At 37.8% G+C, this 25,665-nt stretch overlaps 2 protein-coding genes across 2 annotated transcripts; one reads left to right on the top strand and one right to left on the bottom strand.

Annotated features, from left to right (window-relative positions):
• The first annotated feature begins 36 nt into the window (after positions 1-36).
• Positions 37-7,549, top strand: CTSO (cathepsin O). The gene is made up of 8 exons (XM_015860969.2): positions 37-1,132; positions 1,835-1,940; positions 2,188-2,321; positions 3,286-3,453; positions 3,871-3,992; positions 4,331-4,494; positions 4,922-5,014; positions 5,690-7,549. The coding sequence occupies exons 1-8, from the start codon at positions 995-997 to the stop codon at positions 5,722-5,724; spliced, it is 960 nt and encodes a 319-aa protein (XP_015716455.1). The 5' UTR covers positions 37-994; the 3' UTR covers positions 5,725-7,549.
• On the bottom strand, positions 6,902-18,288 carry TDO2 (tryptophan 2,3-dioxygenase). The gene is made up of 12 exons (XM_015860968.2): positions 17,850-18,288; positions 17,403-17,508; positions 16,365-16,455; positions 15,570-15,640; positions 14,373-14,500; positions 12,698-12,884; positions 11,353-11,460; positions 10,332-10,443; positions 10,155-10,212; positions 9,781-9,860; positions 9,161-9,251; positions 6,902-8,360 (listed from the first exon to the last, which is right to left on the bottom strand). The coding sequence occupies exons 1-12, from the start codon at positions 17,882-17,884 to the stop codon at positions 8,207-8,209; spliced, it is 1,221 nt and encodes a 406-aa protein (XP_015716454.1). The 5' UTR covers positions 17,885-18,288; the 3' UTR covers positions 6,902-8,206.
• Between the last annotated feature and the right edge of the window lie 7,377 nt (positions 18,289-25,665).

The raw sequence follows: 25,665 nt of genomic DNA, 5'->3' as shown, positions 1-25,665 counted from the left end.
CTGTTTTGGATACCTTCTTCCCAAATAGGAGGGACTGTTTCTTTTTGTTGTGTTGGGTTTTTTTTAAGCAACCGCATGGTTTGGTATTGCCTCTCCAAAAGTCCTCTGCTGCCCCCATGTGTTTCAAAGTTATTGATGCCACTACAGCTATCAGTTCCTTTACCAGCAAGGTAGACTGGAAGGAGCTGTTGGTTTATCATGAAGTACTGTGGGTTTTGTTGTTGTTTTTCACTTCCTCTGACAGATAATAATGCCGATAACGTAATCTCACCCCAGAAAATAGAGTTTCCCACTGCTGACAAGTAGTAAAGTCACACCGGGGGATACAGCGGGCAAGCACTGATCGAGCCACTTAGGACCTCCTCCAACATGAGTTACCAGTATAAAATAAGATAGTTCTTGTTTGTGTTCGTTTTAAAGCCATTTCCCAGAAGAGAGCAAACTCGGTTACCCGAAGCAGGAGCGGGGCACCTCGTTGCCTCAGAACTAGGAAATAAACACGACAGAACCCGCTCACTCACACTTGAGTGAGGAAACGCTGCAGAAACCGAGTTGACTCCGGACCACCAACGCGAACCGCCCCAAGGAAGCGACCGGCCGTCTCGAGCACGCACACGCAGCCACATTTTCGCTTGCTCCTCACTGAGCCTTCACATGCTAAGAGCTACAAAATGCGTTTCTGCTACTCAAAGAAATAGCTACGCTCTCTCTCCTAAAACTCTGCAACAAGTCCAGCCCTCAGGGACAGCCATCACCTCTCGCCCTTTCCTGCCTCGCAGCCAGCAGCTGCAGCGCCCAGTAGCCGTGCCCCCCGGCTTGCACGCAGCCTTGGAAACGAAAAGCCCGTCCCCGCCTCTCCCTGCAAGGAGCCGGCTACGAGCCGTGCCGGAGTGGGGGTGTCTCTCGAGACCCCACCCGCTATGACTCGGCAGCCGGAGGCGGAGCGGGCAGGAAGCCGGCAGGGAACGAGGCGCGGCCGAGTTAACCCGCGGTGATGGGGGTACTAGCGCTGGGGCTGGCGTGCTGTCTGCTGAGAGCGGCCAAGGCCGCGTTCCCGGTGCCCCCGGGTACTGCGGGGAGTCCTCCGTGGGATGGAGGAGGAGGAGGGGAGGAAGAAGCGGCGGCGCTGCGGGTAGGTCACCGCTGCTCTGCTGCCCTGCTCGTCATCCGAGCCGCTGTGTCTGCGGGTTCCTCCCTTCCCCGCTCCCGACGCCAGGGAGCAGCATCACAGCTGCGGCCGGGTCCTCCTTGGGTGCTCGTGCTGCGTGCCGTCCTGCGGCAGATAGTTATGTTAGTTCTGCAGCATGAAACAAGGCAAAGTTAAATCTTATCTAAGGATGAAATGTTTTCGTGCGTTTCCATGTTGTGCTGCCCGACAAGGGCATCAGATGACTTTGACTCCACTTGTCAATTTATTTTGTTTGGTCTTATATTGATTTTATACTATCTGTGCACTTCATAAGTGTTTCTGGAGCTAAAATTAGTCTAATCGCTTTCAGACTGGCTTGATAAGAGCCCAGGGTGAATCTGAGTGGAATCTGAGCTGAGCAAGTTAGCAAGGGGTTATGGCCATAAATTGTGCCAGGAGGGACATTCAGGGTGGATGGGCACAGGCTGCCAAGGGAGCTGGAGCATCCTTGGAGGTGTTGAAGAATGGTGTGGATGTGGTACTGACAGACTAGGTGGGCTTACCTAGGCAGACTAGGTGATCTTAAAAGTCTTTTCTAACTTTAATGGCTCTCTGATTCTGAGGTCATATTTGCTGTTGGTAACCTTCTGCTCTTACAGTTTTGTCACTAACAATGACAGCCGCAATACTTTTGTTTCTATTCAGGAAAGTGCTAAAAGAATTAGTTTACTGAATTCACCATCAAACGATAATGGAACTGCTTTCTATGGAAAAAATCAGTTTTCTCACCTGTTCCCAGAAGAGTTCAAAGGTACAAAATAGTCCTCATGTTTCCCACGTTGAATATTTCTGTTCTTTCTAAACTGTAAGAATATTTAAATTAGTTCTGGACTATAATGATTACTTTATGGATTTGAGAATGCTGTGCCATTCCGTGGTTGTGACCACGGATCAAAGTTACCATTATGGCTTCTAGTAAAACAGGTTGGGTTTGTGTTGTTCGTTTGTTTTTGTCATTTCTTTAAGCAGATGTATAAAAGTCTGTATTCTGTGTTTAGCTATTTACTTAAGAAGCATACCTCACAAACTCCCCAGATACATAAAAGTGCCAAAGGGAAAGGAAAAACCTTTGCCAAAGAAGTTTGACTGGAGGGACAAGAAAGTCATTGCAGAAGTGAGAAATCAGCAGACAGTAAGTGGCGATGATTTCCTTTTGCTGATTCTCAAGCACTGGTTAGAGACAGTTCCAGGAAGTACATTGTAGGGCACGATGAAGGACAGGGAAGGATCAGCATTTCCTCAAGACTTGGAGCATTGACATATGCTAAGTAACACAGCCTTTTACAAAGAGTGGGCTTAGGTATAAAGCATAAAAGGTAAAAGTTGCTAATTGTGCAGTTATGAATTGTGTAGAATCCAGACCTTTACCACTAAACTCCTCTTCTCTGGAGGTGCTTGTATGGCACATAAATAGAACCCAACTGGTTACATCCCAGATTGGCTATACCCATCTAGTACGCTGAACAGGGTAAGCAGCACTCAGCTTTTAAACTCCCAATATTTTTCCTTTGTGTAATGTAACCTCTGCCTAGGAATAAGCTCTGTGCTCTCTGTATAAATCACCACAACTGAAAAAGCTGAGAAAACAAACTGTGATATCAGCTAGGAGTTTTGTTTTCTCACATTTAGTTTTGGTTATGCTGCTTGTGGTGTAATCTAATATACTTCTATAAAATTCTTCAGACCACAGAAAACCACAGGCTACTTCCTTAAGTGCATCCTTTTACAGAACTTAATAATGTGGTTAAAAAGTAATTTCTTCCCAAGTCTCGGTCTATAATTAAGAAAATAACATACCTAGCACTAAAAAGTGTCCCTTAGACCTATTTCAAAGGGCTGTCTTAATGTTAGTAAAAATGAGTCAGGAAGGAATCATTAAAGTAAGTCGTCTCTAATTCATTTTTAGTTTTCACAGAGTAGCACAGCGGGGATAAAAAAAACAATTCCGTATTTGTAATGTCATAAAAACGAAGATAAAAAATGAGATAGTAAATGAAGAGCATTGGAAAACTCTTTATACTTACCTTTTTCCATATTGTGTTACAAAAGCAAGGTTGACTTTTTTTTTTCTCCTGTTTATCTTCTCTTTCTTCCAGTGTGGAGGCTGCTGGGCTTTCAGTGTTGTGGGTGGAATAGAGTCTGCCTATGCAATTAAAGGAAATAATCTGGAAGAACTCAGCGTACAGCAGGTTATCGATTGTTCATACAGTAATTATGGCTGCAGCGGTGGTTCCACAGTAACTGCTTTGAGTTGGCTGAATCAGGTATGAAACATTGTATAAATCTTGAGCCCTTCTTTAGCATTGTTTTGGGGTTTTTTTTGTGTGTGTGTGTTTGTTTTGTTTTTACAGGGGAAGAAGTGATGGGGAAAAAGGAATGTTTGCTTTACAGACCATCTGATTTTTGCTTGTGTGTATATGGTTGTTTATTAGCCTAGAATTAAGTATTATTTCAAGCAGAACTGAAACTTGATTTTAATTTTATAGTCTATATATGTTGCTTATGAGTGCATTAAATTCACCCACAAGGGATGAGAATAATATTCTGTGACTGGTGCAGTATTTCCATTGAAATCAACTGAAGCAATAGCCACACAGTGCCCCTGTAGAAGAGACCATGTATGCAGGGGTCACTGGACTGAGTCAAACACATTGCATTCTCATTTATTTATCTCTTTGCAGACAAAAGTCAAACTTGTGAGAGATTCAGAGTACACTTTTAAAGCTCAGACAGGACTGTGCCATTATTTTGCTCACTCGGATTTTGGAGTTTCAATAAGAGGATTTGCTGCATATGACTTCAGGTAACTGCTGTTGATTATTGCTGTACTTTCACTAAAGTGTTCACTTACTGGAGTAAGAGTAAGCCAAAGGTTATGTGGATAATTTCACCTGAATGTTTGAAAAACTAAAGGGTAATAATAATATGTAGTTGTTTTCTAATTGAGAGGAGTGGGGCATAAGAGGTAGATGGTGCTTAGTACTGCTCACTTGACCTAGACTTTTTAATCTTTGGACTGGCGCCTATTCCATAGTCCATTCATTATTTGATTATTAAATCTTACTTAAGTAGATTATCTCATCTCAAATTGCTTTTCTACACTAACTTTAAGCTCTGTGTTATCACTCACTTCTTTCACAGTGGTCAGGAAGAGGAAATGATGAGAGTACTTGTTGACTGGGGTCCTTTGGCAGTAACAGTAGATGCAGTTAGCTGGCAGGATTATCTTGGTGGGATCATACAGTATCACTGCTCCAGTGGAAAAGCAAACCATGCTGTACTTATCACTGGTTTTGACAGAACAGGTATGTTTCCATCAACTGAACTTCTAAGTTCTTTTGTTTCCTTGTACTTGCAGCTTGTCTCCTGTAAGTCAGGATATTAAAATCCATAATTTGAGAACTGCTTGACTTGGTGTCAGCTCAGTTCTGGAATTGCAGTCTGATCCCAGGAAATTCTTCTTTTCTATGTTCCTTTGGTTTAGTGGGACTTCATGTCCCTGTAAAGACAAGAACACAGGTATCTATATCTTTACCCTAACACAGGGTATATCCAGTCTGTTTTTTGCTGAAGTATTAGTCCTTGCTGTGAACAACAGGAGGCTTCTCTGTATAATGGCACCCAGTCAGCATCCTGTGAGATATTAAAATGCTAATTAAGTGTATAGAATGTTAGCATTTTTATATTTCCTAATTATCATTTGTCTTTACCCTATGAAAATGTATTTTCCAGGTACCATTCCTTACTGGATTGTACAAAACTCTTGGGGCCGTACATGGGGAATAGATGGCTATGCTCGTGTTAAGATAGGCAGCAATGTCTGTGGTAAGTCTGAGAAATAATGCAAGTGATAAAGGCCATGTGTTGCTCCACATAAGTAAAGTGATACAGTGATCCTTGCAGAGGAAATACAAATCATTGCTATGTTTTGAATGAGGTTAGGTGAGTTCAGATAGAAAAACAGTGGTGGTGGTTCAACCTAGCCATGTTGTTGAATGACTGAAAAACATCATTCAAATGTTAAGGTACATAAGCCATAATAATTTATGTATGACAGTACCTTACCATGGAGAGGTAATGGTGTTGTCAAGTGTGCAGTTGTTGTGTATCATCAGCCTAGGCTAGTTTAAGTGGCTTTTATATTTTTAAATACTCACTTTCTGCCAAGTTTCTGAATCTAGAGGTAAGACAGGTAAATGTCCCATCCAAGGATTCTGTGCCTAATCCTCAAAGAAAAATCTTGAGTTTTGAATGTGAAAACAGAGGAAGAAGAAGAATAGATTTAAACTATAAATAATGTCAGGCAGTGAGGAAATAAGAATTGTAGCTGTTTATTTTGGTGGGTTTTGTGTGTTTTTTTTTCCCTGCTGCCACCCTATGCCAATACTTAGTATAAGGAAGAGAGAGGATGTAATATGAATATGAGTTCTGGTAACTAATTTGGTGGCAAGTCTCTGTTTCTAGTATTCATTACAGTTTCTTTGTTTGTTTAATCTATAGGTATAGCAGATACAGTTTCATCAGTATTTGTTTGATTTTGGCTGAAGACCAGGATTATCATTTGGCATACGTTATATGTGAAGATGCAGCATTTCCTAAAATAAGGACAAACTATATGAAGAATTCCTGCTTTTTAAGCAGTACAGGAAGTGGTTGGCTGGAATTTTTAGATATGTTTTTATGTATATTATATGTTTTTGTGTTATGTATCAAATCCCCCATGGAATAAGATGACTTTGAATCAACCACAAAGCCTGCAGAAGGAAGTTGTGGAGATAGATTGAAACTGCTATGTAGAATTTAGGTACTGAATACTAAAAAGTACATCCCATTAAAAATTTTCTCGAGAAAAGAAGTGATAGCAAATAAGGAATGTGAACCCAATAATCAGTGGTGTGATGGAGTATAATTAAAATGATTTAAGCATCAGGAGCACAATGGCTGCTTTTTATTAGGAGAGAAGGGTGCTAAGAGAAAAAAGTTCTGTTTTGCTACCTGCTTTGGCTTTTCTAGTATCTCTGGTTGAGACATGTTTTTGTCTTCCACGTTTTTGTGAAATTCTACTTTTTTTTTTTTTTTTTCCTTTCTCTAAAACTAGATGAACAAAGGAGTGAAATAGCCACAAAGCAATTTCCTGAGCAGGGTCTCTGTAATGCTGTAGTCCTTCTATTCCACTCTTTTTCCTTTCTTGAGTAGATAGAACTTCAGAGCTCTTCCAAGTTGGAAGGTGTATTTTGAAAAGGGCCTCAAATATAATAGTCTTCTGAATTAATTTGTTAAATGGGTAGGAAAGCAAGAAGAAAACTGTACTTAGATGAACCAAGACAGTTCTAGTAGTTTATCATCCTCTGCCCTGCCAGGACAGAAATGTTTGCAACAGAACCATTCTGTGCCTTACTAGCTGTCGATTCCCCACACCTCCTCTCTTCTCTGCTTCACAGCTAACAATGGAACAGCTGTGAAACAAATTAAGAAATTATCTGTCATAGAAAAAGTCTGGTAGTAGATAGTTGTAAGCTATTTGCATATTCCAAGTAGAGTAGGCTTCCCTACAAAAGTATTAAACTCAGTTGACCTTGTAGGAGAGACTTGCTGAGAGTAATAAGGTGGTTCCAGCTTTGCTGATCTGTATAACTACAGCTGGAGGCAAATGTAACTAGAATGGACAACTAAACACGCATTTCTAAGATGCTCAGACTCTGTCACCTGGAATGCTTTATCAGTGTCCTTTATTGAGGAGTATTATGAAAAGTATTGAAGCAGTTCTATATTTTTGGTACATGCTGTACCCTCCTAATGATCAGTGTAATGTTTTTACAACAGATGCCATGAATGTTCATCACTCTCTCTTGTACTGTCACCTTAGGCCTTCTGTTTTTAAGAGTCAGTATTTTAAGTGGGGGGAAAAAAGACTTAGGTGCTAAATGTTAGGTGCTATTCCTCTCTCTAACAGGCTCAAACTTGAGAATAATAAAAGGGAAACATTTTGTGTAGTACAGCCATACCCTTAGCAGATTACAGACAACAGATAGCACACTTCCCTGATGGGATAAGAACAGCTAAACTTCTAAATTGGCATAGAAGTAATGTGTTTTTATAGAAGTATCAAACATTGAAGTTCCAGCTATGCTTCTGAAGTGATACAACCAAGATTAATTGGAGTACACAGATACAGAACAACTCACCAAAAATTGAAGCCTGCAGCAAATGTATTTTCTAGAGAAGCATTTAGCAACAGTCCATCTAATGAGAAGATGATACAGCCTTATCTACTTGGTGATCAAAGTCACCTCACTTTTATGATGTAACAATTTTATCCTTGTTTCAATGATATCTTGATTAAAAAACATTTTAAACAGCTGTCACATTGTTGTGTGAATGTTACGCTTGCTTTAGAAGACAACGAAAGAAGAACTAGAATGCTGCTTTATTTGAAGTGTGAAGTAGGCATTCATCTCTGCTATTCCTAACAGTAAGTATTTCTAATACAGGCCTTTATATTCTTGTGTAAGAAAATTCCAGAGACTTGGGTTTCCACAGATTCGGGATCCAATATTTGTTCAAAATCCAGCCTTTGAAGATCTTAAACTGAAATTCCTTTTGGAACTGTACTGCTGATGAGAATTTACATCTTCAACTCAATAATTAACATCAGGTAATTACATAAACTGACAAATAGAAATATATGTACATATAAGACATGATGATAATAATCCGTATAGTTTTTCCCTGTCTCTAAGTATAGATTTTCAGAAACAAACACTCAAGATTAGCTAACTATTAATTTGAATCAGATTTTTTTTTTCTTTAATAGAGCATGAATCAATGCAAGATTACTTTTTTTATAAACAATTAAATTTCTCCTATAAGTGAAGTGGAATATTTACCTAGTTCTGTCATACATAAATAAATATTTACACACCCATGCTGATGAGGACAGTTGCTATAGGTCAGGAATAGTACCACTCAGGGTGAAAGTTCTGAAGTTCTTTGCAGCAACCAGTCTAGAATGATACTTCAGTCAGAGTCATCACTGCTAAAATAGGAGCTGTCACAGTATTCTGCTGTATAAAGGAATTTATGAATAGTTGGATTCATCTTTGGTATCCAGTGTCTTGGCACTAGAAATGTTGAAAGGTTGAACAAATCCACGAACACCTTGTACCTGTCACTGGAAAAGACAATTGGAATAATTAATGTTGCCATCTGTGCTAAAGGAAGAGCTACAACTTTGAAATCCTCAGGAATCATACCCTCATACATTTAATAATGTTTCTGCACTGACCATTATTCTCTGTAGTATTGCAGAGTTTAAGTTCAGTCCAACTGTTTCTATGGCACAGCAGGCAGGAAAGGAAATACTGCTGCATCTTTCTGCTGAAATCCTCAAAATTTTGTGTAAAGCTCTGACCATTCAGGGAGTTCTGTGCTCAATTCAAGACCATCCACTAAGAAAAAGACAGTTCCTCTGTTTTAAATTCCTTCTCTGCTTCATCCAATAGAAAGAAATGTTTCTGATTTTTCATGCGCATCCAGGGGGTATTTACCAAGTTTATGTGTCTTAGATTATATAGTTAGTGTTTGCAGCAAGAAACTCATTTGTTACACAGCAGATGGGACTAACTTTCATCCTGCATCGTGTATTAATTTGGGCTGGAAAGCACACAAGATAAGCAGTGCAGCCTTGATATTATTTCCTATTACAGTAATGCCTAGATCCCTTGACCGAGAACTGTAAGTGCATTTTGCATGAGTGATCAAAGCCCTTTGCCACAAAAGGCTTAGAAATCACATGTGTCAGCCTGATAAGTAAACATACAACTGGCAGGGTGAGGAAATTCTCAATATAGTCCCAAAAGAGGAATGACAGCTCTCTAACTTCTAGTGAGCTGTCCGAAATCTATCTGCCAGCAGTACAGCATCTATGAACAGTATCAAGGTAGGTAAAAGGAAGAAATGCATTATTCTTACCTCACCGTTGAGCGCAAGTACTGGTAGCCTGATGAACCTCCTGTGCCAGCCTTACTGCCAATCATTCTATGCACCATGCAGACATGGTTATCTAAACAATACATACAAAGGGTAAGGCACATAGTGAGTGTTAAAATATAAACAAAGGGTCACATCAAGGTGAACGCTGCATTATTAAAGATCATAGAGAGATGAGCTACTAGGTCTTCAGCAATGTAGGAGCTGAGTGGCATAATTAAGTCAGTTAACATAAAATGAATGTTAATACAGAATTAACACATCAGTGTATGGTTATCTAAACAGGGAAAGAGCAGAAGGAATATTTCCATTTGAACAGTCATCATGATGAGGGTTTGAGAAAATATTTTGCTATCCCTTAAATAAAATTTTTTTAGCTAGCTTAAAGCACATCCTGTAAGTGATAGCTTCATCTATGTATTTACTGATCACAGGAAGCCGTTCATTTTTCCTCTTGGCCAAAGTAGAAAAAAAGTAAATGTTATTTTTAAAGGACAAGCTCAGAAGCTCAATGTTAAAACTCTAGATATAAGTCTCAGAGTGTGAAGTAAAGCAGTTTACTTGCATCTAAAAGAGTATCTCCATAAAAGAGTAGAACTTACATCTCCATTTTGTCATGAGTACGTCAATATCCATAAGAGAGGTAAGAAGCTGAAAGGGAACCTGAAAACGGGGCTCCTCTCTTGGAAAATGAAAGAGAGTACAGTAAGATGTCTCATGATGAGCTACATATTAAACTGTCACTTCAGCAACAAACGACACTCACTGTGTGTTTTTTTTTTCCCCCAAAATGGTTTTGAAACACCAGTAGATATTCTAACAAGCACTTAGACCGTGTAAGTTTTAATCTGTCTTTTGCCCCTCTTTGTTGGAAAGTACTTTAAAACTTTCTAGGACACTTCATAGAACAGTTTGTTTTCCCCTTTCCAGCTGACAGTAAGCACTGAAAATAGCTTGATACATCTTATAAGATTACCTGTAGAAATAGATCATTAGAGCTCCCTTCAGTGCTTTATAAGACAGTCTTCTTTCTCCTGAAAAATACAAATATCTTCAGTTTGTTGCTGATTATCCTGAAAACATAAAGCTATTTTGAATTTTTAGATATGATAAATACAGAATAATCACAAATGTGCATACTAATATACTGTACCTTTACTAAGCAGGTGTTCATGTCGTTTTTCATCAAATAATGAAAGTAATATATCTTTCTGCTTTTGGAATTCAGATAACAAGTCCTCTTTTTCTTCTGATTCTGGTTTGGCCTTTGATATTTAAATCAAAAAGAAGATTTTATTTTTTTTAGAAATAAGGAGGGAAAAAGTAGGCTTCTGAATAGCCCATGATTTAACCTCCATTTTCATCTGAACACTCTGTAAGTTTACACTTCAAGTGTAAGAACTGTATTTTCAAACAAGGTAGGCAAGTCACTGTTCTTTAAAAAACATATATATACCAGAAACTGTGCAATTAAATACAACACGATTCAGATGAGTAAATGGTCAAACAAACTAACATCACTTTTCTTTAGTCCTAGAGGCCTCAGAACAGCTAATCTTAATTTGAAGTCTACTTATTTTATGTCTTTGTTTTGAGGGCAAAAAAAGAGGACACTGCGCAGCTATGAGTTAGAAAACTTAAATAGAAAAGCTGGAGAAATCAGAAAGTTGTAAGCATATTCTCAGGGACTTTATGTATTCTTATGTTATAGTGTTTCTTCCATTAAAAATGTACTTATACCTACAAGCTTTACAGCACTTGGAGATTTTTTTTTCTTGCTTCTTTGCCAGTGTAATTCAAATGATCACACAACAGCTAAGCACCATATACTAGTTACGGTCAGTATATAATGGCACTCTATTAATAGGCCTGAATTTTGTGGAGTTTTAACTCTGAACTTCAGATGAAAGCACCCATATTTTCAGTAAAATTGATTTTCTTCCTGTTATACTTTCCCTTCTCTTTTGTGATCAAAATAATCCACATAGAACATGCTTAAGGTATTCCTAGGTGTCCAATTATAGACTTAATGAGATTTCCTAGTAATGTTTGTAATTTTTATGCTCCTTGCAAACACTGGCTGACAAGGATTAAACGAAGTGAATAACCAGGAGTGGGCCAAAATGCCAATTAAAAGAACGTGATTTCCAACTGTTGCTGCATATAGAACATACCTGTAGTATGGCAAATTCCTCTTCTAGTCCTTTTAAAATATTCACTTCAAATTGGCCCCAGAAATCAAATCCTTCTGCCTCAAGGCCTGGAGTTCTTTCCAGCCATGCCTTTAACAATAACAATGTGTTCAACAATTCATAATGAAAACGCAATACTCTCGAATTATAATTTATAGCAACATAAATTATACTGCTATAGTTCTGGTTTAATACCCACATAGGTGTGAATTACTGGCTTAAAGATGTCCACATGGAAGATTTGTACCTGTATAATAGTTTCATGCAAACACACCCATAGTTTACAAGTTAAATTATCAGTTAGAGGACAAATGTTCTCTTGTTAAAATTTATTCCCTTGTAGACAGATGAAACAATCTTATTCCACATAGACAGGATAAACTAAGATAAATCTCTGTAGAACCATTTGTTGGTAGTGAGTTTTTATCTGGTCGGTATGAATACTGATCACACCATCTGACATTGGTTTCCATCAGAATATGTGATAATATAAGATCAAAATGCACGTAGCAATCAGCAGCCTCTTTGATTTCCTTTTAACCACAGTATTGAAATAAGGAGAAAAAAGACAAAATGTCTCTCTGCATGGTCAAACTCCTTTTAAAGATAATATTATTTAGCTCCTTCTTATCCAAAGATCAGGAAAAGAGGGAAAGTTACAGAGATTTCTTATGCATTCTATAGCAGGTGTCATTGAATGAAAGCATAGAGAATAGTTTTGTTACAGACATGGATGTGTTTACTGAGGTTTATTTTGCATTGTTCTTTAAAAGTTAAGTTTGCATTTGAAAAGGACAAGGGAGTTAAAGAAACTGCCACGTTTGACCGATGCATAGTTTTTAGACAAGGACATTAAATCAAGGCAAATGAGAAAGAAACACTTGTTAATCTTTTCTCATTTTCATTTTAGGTTGGCATTTTTTGTTTTCTGTGGTTGTTTTTTTCAGCCTAAAATTACTCACTAACATTGGAATATTCTAAACTTTTTCATCTATAAAATTTTGCAGTTATGAAAAACAATGCAAATGGCCCAATACATTAATATTCTTAGACAAGTCGTATTTCTGCAATGTAATTTACTAGTTTAACAGTTACATTTTTTTAGGCAAGAGTAACAGCTGGGGAAAAAGAAAAAAAAAAACAGTTGGTTTCATAATGGCCAACTCTTTCATACTAATTTTGCTAAGAATTCAAAATGTGGTTCACTGGAAACCTGTCAGCATTCTTGCTTCTCTGAAGGAGAAAAGATTATCACTGATAACAGCGAAGGACATTCTCAAGGGAAAGGGTAAAACATTTAAGCCAGATCTCAGACAAATGCTATTACCTCCACAAGTTGCAGAAGCGTTGGTTCTTGCTCCGATTTCAGCAGGAGTTCATAATCCTCTCCCTTGAAGTTATCACGATAATGCCTTCTGTTATAGGGGACCCTCAGGCTTTGGGGAACACCGATCTTGTTTTCTAGCAAACGAAATTGCAGGCTCTGGAAACCTGAGGCTGGGCTTAAGTAGTCTCTTTGGGAATAGAAGAGAAAAACATACAAAAATACAGGATATTATTTTATCATGATGGAGTTCTCTGCTTCTCAGCTGAAGAAATAACTACATGTCTCATATTTGAAGAATATCAAATAGATAATTGACCATTTTTGGTACTCTTGCAATTGGGGGGGGGTGGGGCGGTAGATATATCTGTGCATGCACAGACATTATATATATATATATATACACACACACGCACACACACGTTTATACTGTGTTTTCAAATGACAGCTCTGTGCATGCATTTCCCAAAAGAAAAATTAGCGAATATCATTTTTTTTCCAGACACCAGAATTAGCTTTACCCCAAATGCACATCAGAAAAATTTCAATATCACTAAAGTGCCAATAAATACCTTTTAAATTGGCTTGTTATACATACATACCAATTAGTATATATGAAGTAAAACCTACTAATTTTTTTTTCAGAACATTATTCTGGAGGATTCATTAATGGGATTCTTTCCGGGCTGAATTGTGCAAAAACATTATATTAACCAATTAATAAAATTGATCTGAAATTTCACATTGGTAGGTAATTGTAACACACTCTTCACACTTTTTTGTTGAAAAGCAGAAGCAATGATTCCTCAGAAGATTATTAGCTCATGTATTTCTCCTGCTGTTGAAGACACAGATGTTCCAAACCTCCAGTGGAAGCCAAGTTGTACTTTTCTCTTAGGAAACATGGTACTAAAACAATGCAGAAGATGGAAGGATTCTGGAAAGCATTAAGCGCAACCGGTCGGCAAGGTCAGGGACACAAACAGAATAGGAATAGGAATTGCATATGAAGCTGTCACAAATGGTAGGGGAAGGAGCTGGTTGTGGTGAGATAAGATGTAGGAAATGCTAAGTAAGAACTGAGGAAAACCAACTGATCCCAAAGGCAGTCCATGCAGAAGGCAGATGAGCTACAAACAAGTTGACCCAGCAATATTTTGGGCAGCTATAGGAGAGCAAAAGATTTTGGGGAGAAATAAGAAGAAAGCAATGTTACTTCAGCCACTTGATGCAACACTGGGAAGCTAGGAAACACTGTCCCAAGATAGTATAAAAATAGTACAAGGGGAAATGACTTTAAATTGGAAGAGGGCAGATTTAGGCTAGATATTCTGAAGAAATTCTTTGCTGTGAAGGTGGTGAGGCACTGGAACAGGTTGCCCAGAGAGCTTGTGGATGCCCTTTCCCTGGAAGCATTCAAGGCTGTGTTGGATGAGGCTGCGAGCAACCTGATCCAGTGGAAGGTGTCCCTGCCTATAGCAGGGGGGCTGGAACTAGGTGATCTTAACGGTCCCTTTCAACACAAAGTATTCTATGATCTTATGTTCTCATACCGTTGAGCAAATCAGGTACTACAAACTAGCAGGGTACGTGCAAGCCCTTGCTTAAATTCACAACCAGCTCAAAGGATGAGAATTACTACCCCATGCATTACTGTGGAGGGATAGCAAGTATTTACCTGAAATCAAAGAAGTCCAATGCAGTCATGGTTTCCAAAACTGAGAACTGTTCCACAAGTAATTTCAGAATCATTGAAATTCTGTTAATTCGAGTAATAACCTTCAGCATGTTCCTTTCATCTCTTACCTTAATAAGAAATAAATACAATGATCAAACAGAAAATTATGTTCTCTTTACATTGTCTATTTATTTCAGGTCTTTTCACTGTTGTGCAACATGATAGTTCTCATGTCATTTTTCACATGAAATCCCTAACAGGGGAACAATCTCATATTGAATAGAGCTCTGATTTTAACTGAAAGTATAATATTCAATTATTTAAATCCATTTTTCTGTCTCTGATTCCTATTCACTCAGTCCCAGTAAGTGCATCTCACAGACCAGGGCAAACAACAAGAAAATATCAAAGTATAAAAAATGAATTATGAAAACTATTTTCTTAATCATCTTGCTTTGCTTTTAACTTTAACACTGACATTTCAAATTCTGATTGTAAGATAGCTTTCATTTATCATAAAAATAAATAAAGAGAAATTATTCTATTAAGAACTGATTACAGTCAAATAAATTTCGATACCATTTTAAGAAAGCCAACATTATTATGACTGCAGAGGACAACAAAGAACATTTTCATTGATCATTATATGAAAAAATGACTCATCCTTTCTGAAATCAAGTTTGATTAGGTCAGACTTGTTATCAATAGTTATGAAGTGTGTTTAGTGTTGGATAAATGTTTAGAGATGTTTAAAATGCTTCTGTTATATTTGTCATTTTACAAAATTCTCATGCAATTGTACATTATGATTTTGGTTATTGCTCTTCTGTTGGATTTCACAATACACAGCTACTGCAAATAGTTTTGCTTTCGTGTAGTAGATATTAGATGAAAGGAATTGTATGTAGAGTTCAAAAATTTGAACAAGGGCAGACACTGACACGTCAGTGTAAATATACCTGTTAGCCCATTTTCAGTTCTGCCTCTGAGCATGACTTCTCTGCGGTAAAATATACACAAAATATCTTCTCCAATTTTCCAGTACTAGTAGGAAAGTATGAGAGTATTTTGGCCAGTGAAACTGGTCTTGGAGAGGCATCTATGCAATAGGCAGAATCCTTTTTCCTCCTGATATCTATCTCTGTGCACATCATGAGGATATACATCAGGTTGGGAGGCAAGAGAAAGTGGACTTACATGTCCGTTCTGAAAGATAACCCGAACAGAATCCAACTCCCACAGAATCTGCTTAAACCAAAGTTCATAAGCTAAAACAATAATGACGTTGTTAGAAATAACTTAGAAATAAACTAGTATCAATAACATAAACCGAACTTCATAGAACATATTTTCCACATCAGATATTATATGCACAGAACATAGATTATAAAAGGGAAAAGAGAAAAATTCAGGCCCAACACTTCCGCAAAAGGACTACGGCATTCCATTATAACCCAGAGCTAGTTACATCTTTAATGACATCTACAGGTTTCCTACCAACAAAAGGAAAGTGTCATCCAATCAGTGCCTGCGAACCACATGGGTATGAGCTGTTAGGGAATATCTAACCATTGTGCTGGCTTCTAATGCCTCTCAATGGTTAAAGAGGATTGAAGTTTCCGAGAAGGCACAAAACAAAATACATAAAGCTTGCCTGCAATAAACTTCTTATTACCCTATTACTCAAGCCAGGAATAATTTCTCCACCTTAATTTCTCTAGAAAGAAAGTTGCTAAACTCTTGATTTTCTATATCTGAATGTTATAGTTATGAATTCATAAGCACAGAGTCCATTACAGCCTCAAAAAAAAAAAAAAAAAAAAATTCAGGGATATATACAAACATAAACACACATAAAAAGACAGAGTACTGGTAGTGACCGGGTCTAAAGTGAAAACAAATCAGATGTAGCACTTGTCAATGTTAAATACATATAAATACCCACAGCAAGAATGCCAAACAACCATTGCTCCAGTCCTCTCACCTACTTACCTTGATGTGTCACAATAAAAAGATGCTCATCATGGATTTTGTTTCCTTTCTTTTCACTCTGTAGCTCTTGGGCATTCAGTATTTTGTTCAACTTAAAAATGAGAATAATAAAAGATTATCTGTAAAGTTCTCAATTCTGCTATTAGACTTGGTGTTCCTATTGTGTAGAGTTTATATTTAATGAATATAGATCTGTATATATATATATTCCAGGTAGTATGAGCAGTTAAAAAGAAGAGTTTCTTTCTAACTAGAAAAAAACCTAAAAACTCTTGCCTAAAATGAACGTTCAGGTACATCAAGTAGAAAAGTTAGGAAAATCACTTTAAGATTTTAAAGTACATACATAAAAAAGGAGAAAACAATATATGCAGCCTATTCTCCAGATCCTATATCAGTACTGATATATTCAGTGCAAGAGAGTTCCGATATAAAAATTCTGTGTAACCATGTAATACATAACTATGCAAGAGCTCTAATTTGAGGCTGAACGAGTTATTTCAGTTCTGCCATTTGTAATTTTGATGGAGCCAAATTCATTATCTCACAGCTGCTTTAAAAGAAATCTTTGCAAGATTCCTTATTATATGTCAACAAATTAATCTCTTGTTCACAAGTGCAAAGTAATTCCACTCACTTCAGTTCTCGTGTCACGAAATAAAAGGAAGTGCCTAAATTATCTTATTACCTCTGACATTTTTACTTATTTCTTGATTACTTCTTGTTGTCTTTTGGCTTTTTTTCTTGTTTGTTTGTTTTCCTTTCACACCCCACGTTACTGCAGTGTATTTTTCCAGCCAAATTCCAGAGTTTCATGCAATAATTTGGGGAAGTTGCACTCAGCCTTCTAATTTGCAGAAAAATTGCTAACTGAAAACTATCAGATCAAATAAAACATTGTGCTGCATCACTTCACAGTTTAGGTTTGCCAGCACAACTAACTACTGCCGGTGCACGAATGGAAGAAGTGCCAGTCTTGTGTACTGGCTCAAGTCTTCTGAACATCCAGGACAGTAAAATTCAACTCATCACACTTACTTGCAGGTAATCTCCATAGATAAGCCCACCTTTGCTGGCTTTATTTATTCCCTCTTGTGATTTGTCATCTTTTTCATCCTTCAAAGATAGCTTGCTAAATTTATATCTGAGAAGAAAAGTAAGAAAATATATAAATTATTTAATTCAAGAACTATCACTATATATGTCATTTTATTAACAGATACACCTAAAACTCAAGCAATGAAAAAATGAACCACTAAAGCAATCTTATGAGAAAGAAAGTGCATCTGACACACCTTGTCACAGTAGTAATAGCTAATAGCATTAAATCTAGCTCATCATATAGCCCTTTCCTGAAGGGTCTTCATACTATCCCTTTTCATTAACAGATAATCCCTTTCTATTTACAGATAATCATTAATTCCTCTTCAGAATTTACATTAGATTTATATCTTTTAAAACAAAATAAAGAGAAGAGGAACTCACAGGTATTTGTTCCCCACAAAGGGGCACCCACTCATGGTTCCAGGGTCCAAACTCACTTAGCTGTGCTCTGGGGAAAAAAAAACCCAACAACTCTGTTAGTTAACCCAAATCTGCTACAGCTGCCTTATATGTAACCTTATCTCCCTGTGTAGACCAACCCCCCAAATCCTCTTAGCTCTTGGCCCATCCCTGCTACTCAATAATTACAGAAACTGTCATGGCACAAAGGTCATTAAGTTCATGTGGTTTTATCTCTCTTATGTTTTGTTTCAAGCAGCAAAAAGAGAGTGGCTGGGATACTTGCCTTTTCCCATACGTCACAATTTTTGTGCACTTTGCTGTATGGCTTTCCCTAATGGGGACCCAGGCTGGTGTAAGGAATAAGTCAATGAGAAGTCTGAATGTGAATCAAGACAATATTTAATTCAGAAATTGGTTAGGTAGGTTTTTAACCTGCAACCGCTCATAGCAAAGCATCAGTATACTCTGAACTTTTAAAAAGTGAAACATATGAAAAAGGAAAGGGAGTGGAAGATAAAGAAAGAAAACTGATATTTGCAAGGAAAACTGAACTGTTTGTAAAAGCTTACAAGCAATGCATGTACTTTCAAAGTGGGCACACAGATTAAGTAAAACATGAAAGAAAATTATATGTATGTTATTATTCTGGAGGTTTAATTCATTACAATTTTTTAAATTTTATTTCCTCCTGCAAAAGTTTCACTCTCATTTGTTGACAAATGTTAATCAATTCTGCCTTATCATCAGCCTACCAGACCATGAAGTAATGTGTTACTAGTGTGCGCTTCTTTCGTGCCTGCCAGCCTGTTCTGAAAGAAGTTAAAGGTCACTTTTACTGTAAACAAAGTTACAGGGCCCCTGTGACCCCAGGCCATTTACTGTCATGCATCATGCAGTGGTATGTTTGTGCTGGATTCAACTGTTCCAGTCATTTAAGAGTAGATGGATGACAACAACAACAACAAAAAAATAATACATGAAATGTTGGATACATACCCTGCTAAGTCAGATGCTGTATATCATGCTATACAAATATTAGCTTAAAACTGAGTTCTCATGTAGCTGAGCCACAGGTAGGACTCCACTCAGGCAACTCATAAGTAAGGTAAAGGTGTTCTTTCATCATGATATAAAAGCTGATGGAGCAAAATAATTCTCATCACTCACTTCTATGCATCTGCTCTGGATGCTAGCAAGTAGAATTCAAGGTGAAGACTGTGCACTAGTATATATATCAGAAATCTAGCATTCGAAAAACATGCTGCTTCTACTGAAACTGCTCTATTATGAAGCAATTGTCCCACTCTGCTCCATCCTGGTGCAGCCTCATCTCAAGCACTGTGTGCAGATTTGAGCACCACAATGTTAGAGTGACGTAAAGCTATTAGAGAGCATCCAAAGGAGGGCTATGGATATGGGGAAGGGCCTGGAGGACAAAGAACATGAGGAGCTGCTGCAGCCCCTCAGTTTGTTCTGCCTAGAGCAGAATAGCTGAAGGGAGGCATCATGGCAGCTGCAGCTCCTCAGAGGGTGCAGAGAACAGTGCTGAGATCTGATCTCTGTAACAGCAATAGGGCCCAAGGGCATGGCATGTAGCTGTGTCAGGGGAGGGGCTACTGGTGGTTAAGGAAAGGATCTGTACCAGAGGGTGATGGGCATGGCCCTAAGCTGCTGGAGAGTTCAAGAAGCATTTGGACAACACTCAGACATAGGTTTTGAATTTTGGGCCTTGCATGGAGGCAGAAGTTGGACTCTGTGACCCAGAGAATCTGTGATTCTCTTCCAACCCAAGACATTCATCACCCTGTGACAATAACCTGCCCCAAACACAGATCTCAAAAGCACAGGCAATGAAGGCTTTGTTTGTCATTTCCACATGCATTTAGTTAAAACAGACATCCTGAACCTCTACTGTGAAATTAAACCTCCTGTTACCTTTCTTAATGTCACAGAGGAGTGTGAATACAGTAAAGGAACAAGAATGGCTGAAAAACATTGAACTCTTAACCGCATCAGAGAAGCTAATGTGTTTCCTTGTGCAGTTTAGCATCTTTTGTGGGGCCAAAAGAATAATAAATTTTCAGATAAATGTTCTCTGACTTGCAACTGTTATACTGTCTGCCCTAGAGGGGAAAGACTTTGAAGTCTAAGAGCCCTTTTAAGCTCTGTGCTTACCAAAACATTAAGTGCCACTTTGGGAAGTAATACTACTCTTGATTGATTCAAGGTTACTAAACTCCCAAAATCTAGCTGAGGGTACTGTCTGAATCAAGAGTTACAGAAATTTCCATTTTGATTCAGCAACAAACAAGCTGCAGTCAACGAAATAAATCAGCCAAATTACAAGAGGTTAGGAAGTTAATTACAATAATTCCAACGTGTTCAAAATCTCTGCTTACAGACCTCAAAACTGATTGATTCCATCATTCATTCACCTCACTGGCTACCTGAATGTGATTTCAGTAAGCGATCACAAGTACAAAATGAACTTGGTACTGATAAATAGAGCAAATAAAAGAAAAGCTAACTTGTACAACCTGATTATGAAATTGTCTGTTGGCAATATGGACAACAGCACAGATTAAAAGAGCCGTAAGGTCTTGCTAGACTCAGAGCCTCCATGTCTGTCTTAGCTGTAGATACTTCTATAAATGATGGAGAAATAAATGCTTATTTATGCTTCTGCCATGCTGCTCAAATCTGGGATCTAATCTTTCCTTCAGTGATTCTAGTCACCTTTCCCCAATGAGATTTTACTGTTCCTTTGCCATCTCTTTATAGTAATATTATCAGTCATAAAGGAATCTTGATGAAAAAGCTCCTCCATCTATATCTGAAAGCAAAATGTAACCTTGATTTTAACTAAATGGTATTACCTTCTTCCTGAAATGCACCATAATTACCCTTTCTCATGCTGAACATGCAGAACTAGGTAGAAGCAGATGTAATTACACAGAGCTTGCTGTTCATGCTGTGGACGACTGAGCAAGGCTATGAAAGCCAACCATGTGTGCATGCCCTTGAAATTTTCTCTTTTTCTTTCTCTGTTTCCTTGCTTATTTATTTTTACAGCATGAAAATCAGACAAAGACTTCTGTTCATTCTGAAATGCATCAAAGGACTCTAGCCTTCAGTGCAGAGAAAGTTTTGTTTTGTGATTGGGCTGAATACAAGACAAACAGTTAAACTCAGTAGGAAAAAAAAAAAAAAAAAAAAAAAAAGGTACATATTCCAGGAACTGCACTTTGTGGCCTTTAAACTGTCACGATCTTCATGACCAAGCACGACAACTGTTAAACCTCTTTCTTAATCCACCTTCATCCCTCCTCTTTTTACCTTCCCCAGCTGTGGATGTGGATCAGCTTTGTTCATCACAGCTGCAATGGAGTTGCAGAGGAGAGGCAAACTGAACTTAATTAAACTGAAATAAGTGAATTCTAAGAGCAAAAAAAAGGAGCCTCCCTCTAGCTAGGCCAGTGGGAGGTTTGGTGTAAGCCAGAAGTGTCCTGTATTTTATAGATACAGATGTAGAAAAGAATCCACTTGTTCTGATGTAAACTGATGAGGAGAGAGAAGTGAGAATGACTGTATAATGTCATAAATCCAACAAGAGTATCTGTATTTAGAAGTGACTTGTTTGCCTAAAACAAATCTAAAGATACCCAACACAAAATTGCTTATGGGAAAAAAAAAAAGCACACACAAATAGTTTGGGCAGTGTTAAACATTCTTTTGCTCAAACTCTCATTCTGATTACAAAAACACCAGATTAATTTGTATTTCTGAAATTCATTATCTTGAATAAGTTGGATAATAAGCTTGGATACCTTCTCGATACAAACAAGTGATGTTTGAAACTTCCCAACACTTATTCCAGAAACCCAAACCGGGAGTTATTCAGCACAAATCATTTTTATCTACGTAATAGTATCTGTAGTAGGTTGAGTAAGCTTAAAAGTTTCTACTAGAAAGCAGGATGTGTCTTGGGAGGAGCCTATTAGAACACTCAAGCAAACAAACAACAAAAAAGTAAGTTTACAGTGAGATAGTTCCCTCATCTAATTTTCCAATACTGATAGCGTAGAACTTCCTGTGATACTCGTGTCCTTGCATATAATAGCCCTTACGCTGTGAATCCACAGCCTGCTGCAATGAATTCCATAAGTGAAGTGCACGCAGTGTGAAAGAGCAACTCCCTGAGCAAATTTCAAACTTCCTGCCAAGTAACTGAGTACTTCTAAATACCATTTGGTACCAGACCATGGCTTATGAGCTTGCAAGGAGCTCCCATTCACAGTCTGTCTTTCCTGCAATTGCTCAAATTAAGTTGTGCCTTTTTAGAAACTGAGCATTTAAAAGGTAAAACATCTTACCAATATACAGATGTACACTTCGCTAGTTCCACTGATGAAAGAATTGATCTCTCAGACAACAAACTAATTAATATAATAGTAAAATGCAGAAGCAAGCAGTATGACAACTAGTGCTAGGTTTTGGCTGAGAAGGTACAACTGAATTTCTTTTTTTTTTTTTTTTCCTGGAACACTGTTATCCTGTTCACTGGAAGGAGTTCTAAGAGTTTTAACTCCAATTTAACTTCATACCTACCCATTATTTAGTGTATGGAACTGGGATGGCTTCTAAAAAGGCTTTACTAAGTGTGGAGTTCTTTTATTGTTTTGCTGTTGCTTTATAAATAAGTTGGTAGTTACACTAGCTGAACTGCATCTGACAGTTCATGTTATCTATTTAACATAAGCTCATTTCAAAACACTGCTTTTGTATATCCCTGTTTGATTTTCTTCTCAATGCCCATTGCACAGCTGAAGCACCTAGTAGACTAAGCCAGAAAGAACTTTAGTGTGCTGGATGCTACATATAAGCGCTGAAAAAAAAACTTCCCCGGTCAAAATAACAATTAAAAACATTACAACAGAGACTTGAGTAAAGGCAGAAAAAGGGAAGGTTAAGACAAGATAATTGATATAGCACCAAGAAGCATCCTCCTCTCAAATAAGTATTTAGCCATTTCCAAAACTGGCATTGATGTACAAAAAACATTTTAAATTAACAGTGTGCATCAAGAAAAAAGAAAATTTAGTGGCTTAAGGCTTAAACAAACTAGCCTGAAGTTGATGCAATATTAATAATCCAATCAGGCATTTGTATCTGGGGGAGGAACAGAGTTCAAGGTCTTGCAAACTACAAACAAAACAGAGATAGTGCCACAAAGATTTATTTATTTTTTAATCATATTTGTTCTACTTCTTAAACATAGAGAACCACGTTGTCACTTCTCAACATACTTTTAACTCCCAATTACATCTCATGCATCCCAGCACAACTCCCCAGTCCCCTGTTGTCTATCAGGTTTGGCTCTGCAGAATGCAACAGGATTTCTTCCACATCACATAGCTTCTGACCCTCTCACATTCAGAAGCCTTGACATCAACACTCCTGCCCCAAACTATGATCAAAAGCAGACTCTGCTCAGATTACCACTAGTTCTTCCTACACCTGGATTTTCTTTATATTCAGCACTCATTATGATGATTTTTCTATTGAGTGTTGTCTGCAAATTGCACTCAGATGTTGCCTCAAGTGTCTGTTCTTTAAATTGTTCCAGAGGAATGATTTGTTTTCCTCACATTCTGACCAGTCGTTATTTCCAAATTATGGAGAAGGTGTTCTCACACTGTTACTTCCAAATCTTCATCCTTTCAACCCTAAAAAATGTCAGTATTAACCTAAACTATACACTTACGAAAAACATGTCATATATATGTGTAAGAACACATTGGTTACCACGGAGCTTCCTCTAGACAAATTTATCCTCTTTTAACACCTCACAGCTACACACTGCAAGGTTCTATCCTCCAGTACAGGGAAGTTGTTACTTTTCCCTCCTAACAGATGAAACTTGGCTACTAGTCAGGTGCAGTGAAGTCAGAATCTGAAGCTGTTGCCATGCTTCCACATGCCTCAGCCTATGCTGCTGTTTGCAGCAGAGCTGCCTAGCAAGAGCAAAGGACAAACTCCAATAGTAATTTGCTAATCTGATGCTATTCAGTATTATAATTAATGGCCTGGATGATGGAATAAGCTGTACACTGACAAATGAGAAGTACCTAGAAGGTATAATAGCATGCTGGCAGAATTCAAAATGATCTTAATGTGCAGAAATAATGTGCAGTTTCAGTGAAGCAAAGAGGAACTTTGAACTTCAGTAATGATAACCAAACCAGATTTTTTTATTCTTTTTTATCTTAGCATGAGCTGGATGTTTCACTTACTCAAAAATAACACATTAAACAACAAAAAGCAAAACCGTGGAAAGTGAAATTCATATTGGAAACTTCACATAGCAGCTTTCCATGTGGCATGTGAATCTTCCTTTCCATCTAGCATCAGAAAGGATGTCTGAGATGTCTGAGGCACTATGTCCCTGACACCACTCTTCAAGACAGATAAATCATAGAATCATAGAATCACCAAGGTTGGAAAAGACCTAAAAGATCATCCAGTCCAACCGTTCACCTATTACCAATAGCTCCCACTAAACCATGTCCCTCAACACAACATCCAGTCTTTCCTTGAACACCCAGTGACTCCACCACATCCCTAGGCAGTTCATTTCAGTGCCTGACCACCCTTTCTGAGAAGTAATACTTCCTAATGTCCAGCTTGAATCTCCCCTGCTGTAGCTTGAAACCATTTGCTCTGGTCGTAAAGACTTGGAAAAAGCTCAGAAGAAAATGGCAAATAAAAACCAAAACATTTGACATAGAAGATATGGCCCATTAAGAAAAAGGGAATAAACTTTGCTTGACTTGTACAGCCCAAGAGAAGACCGCGAGGAGAAGTGATAAATACTTTTCCTACAAAGTGAAGACTAATAATCAGTTTTCTATGTTCAGAGAGTCAGGAAAAGGTTTAAATAACTGCAAGGCAAGAAAAATATAAAAACAGGTAAATAAGCAGAGATATTTCTACTGCCTGCAGAACGTTAGAAAATACTGATGAGAACATAATATTTCTTCAGACATAGCTGATTCTGCATCAGTGGAAGGAGACATGCCCAAGAAATCCTTGAATTCTCTTTGAGCTCCTTTTTTTGGAGCCTAGCCCCTCATTACTGAATCCACTGGCACACCTACTTTGAAAGAAGGAGCAAGACAGATGCCTGAATTTACAGTTAGTTACCATTTAGCTGGTATCCCAGCATTTGCCATAAAGCAGCAGTGACAACACATCATAAAAGTCCATATGGTGGTCACTTTTTTCTTCTCTGTGTTTCGTTTTTACTGCTATTTTATGCATGGATTCAGTATGAGTTTTTGCAGCCATCTATATTGGTAAATAGTTGAGCAGCTTCTATTAAAAAGAAGAAAGAAAGCACATTTTAAGCAACATTAACGTATACAAGAGTTTCATACAACAAAACAGATGGCAGTAGGAAATATTTGGTCATTTTATGGATAAAAGTCCAATGAAAGCTAAATATGTGTATTACTGTGTATGTATATAGGTATGCATTTTCCTTCATCAGCCCATAAGTTTTCTTACAACACATTCTGTTGCAAGTCGGCTATAGAAATATAACTTATGTGAACATCTCATCTCCTTGTTTCAGCAAACAACTACGTCATCATATTGGTTGCAGCATCTTTTTAAAGTTGGCAGTACAAGAAAAGAATTCAAAAGCACTGAGGACTGACTTCAAAACACATCAGAGAAAAAAATTACAATATGCATGAATACAATCAACACCACCAGCTGGTTTTCCTAACCTTTA

The sequence above is a fragment of the Coturnix japonica genome, chromosome 4, assembly GCF_001577835.2.
Source record: "Coturnix japonica isolate 7356 chromosome 4, Coturnix japonica 2.1, whole genome shotgun sequence".
In the NCBI taxonomy this organism is placed as follows: domain Eukaryota; kingdom Metazoa; phylum Chordata; class Aves; order Galliformes; family Phasianidae; genus Coturnix; species Coturnix japonica.
Note: the sequence above shows the minus strand (reverse complement) of the source record. Positions and strands in the feature narration are given on the sequence as shown.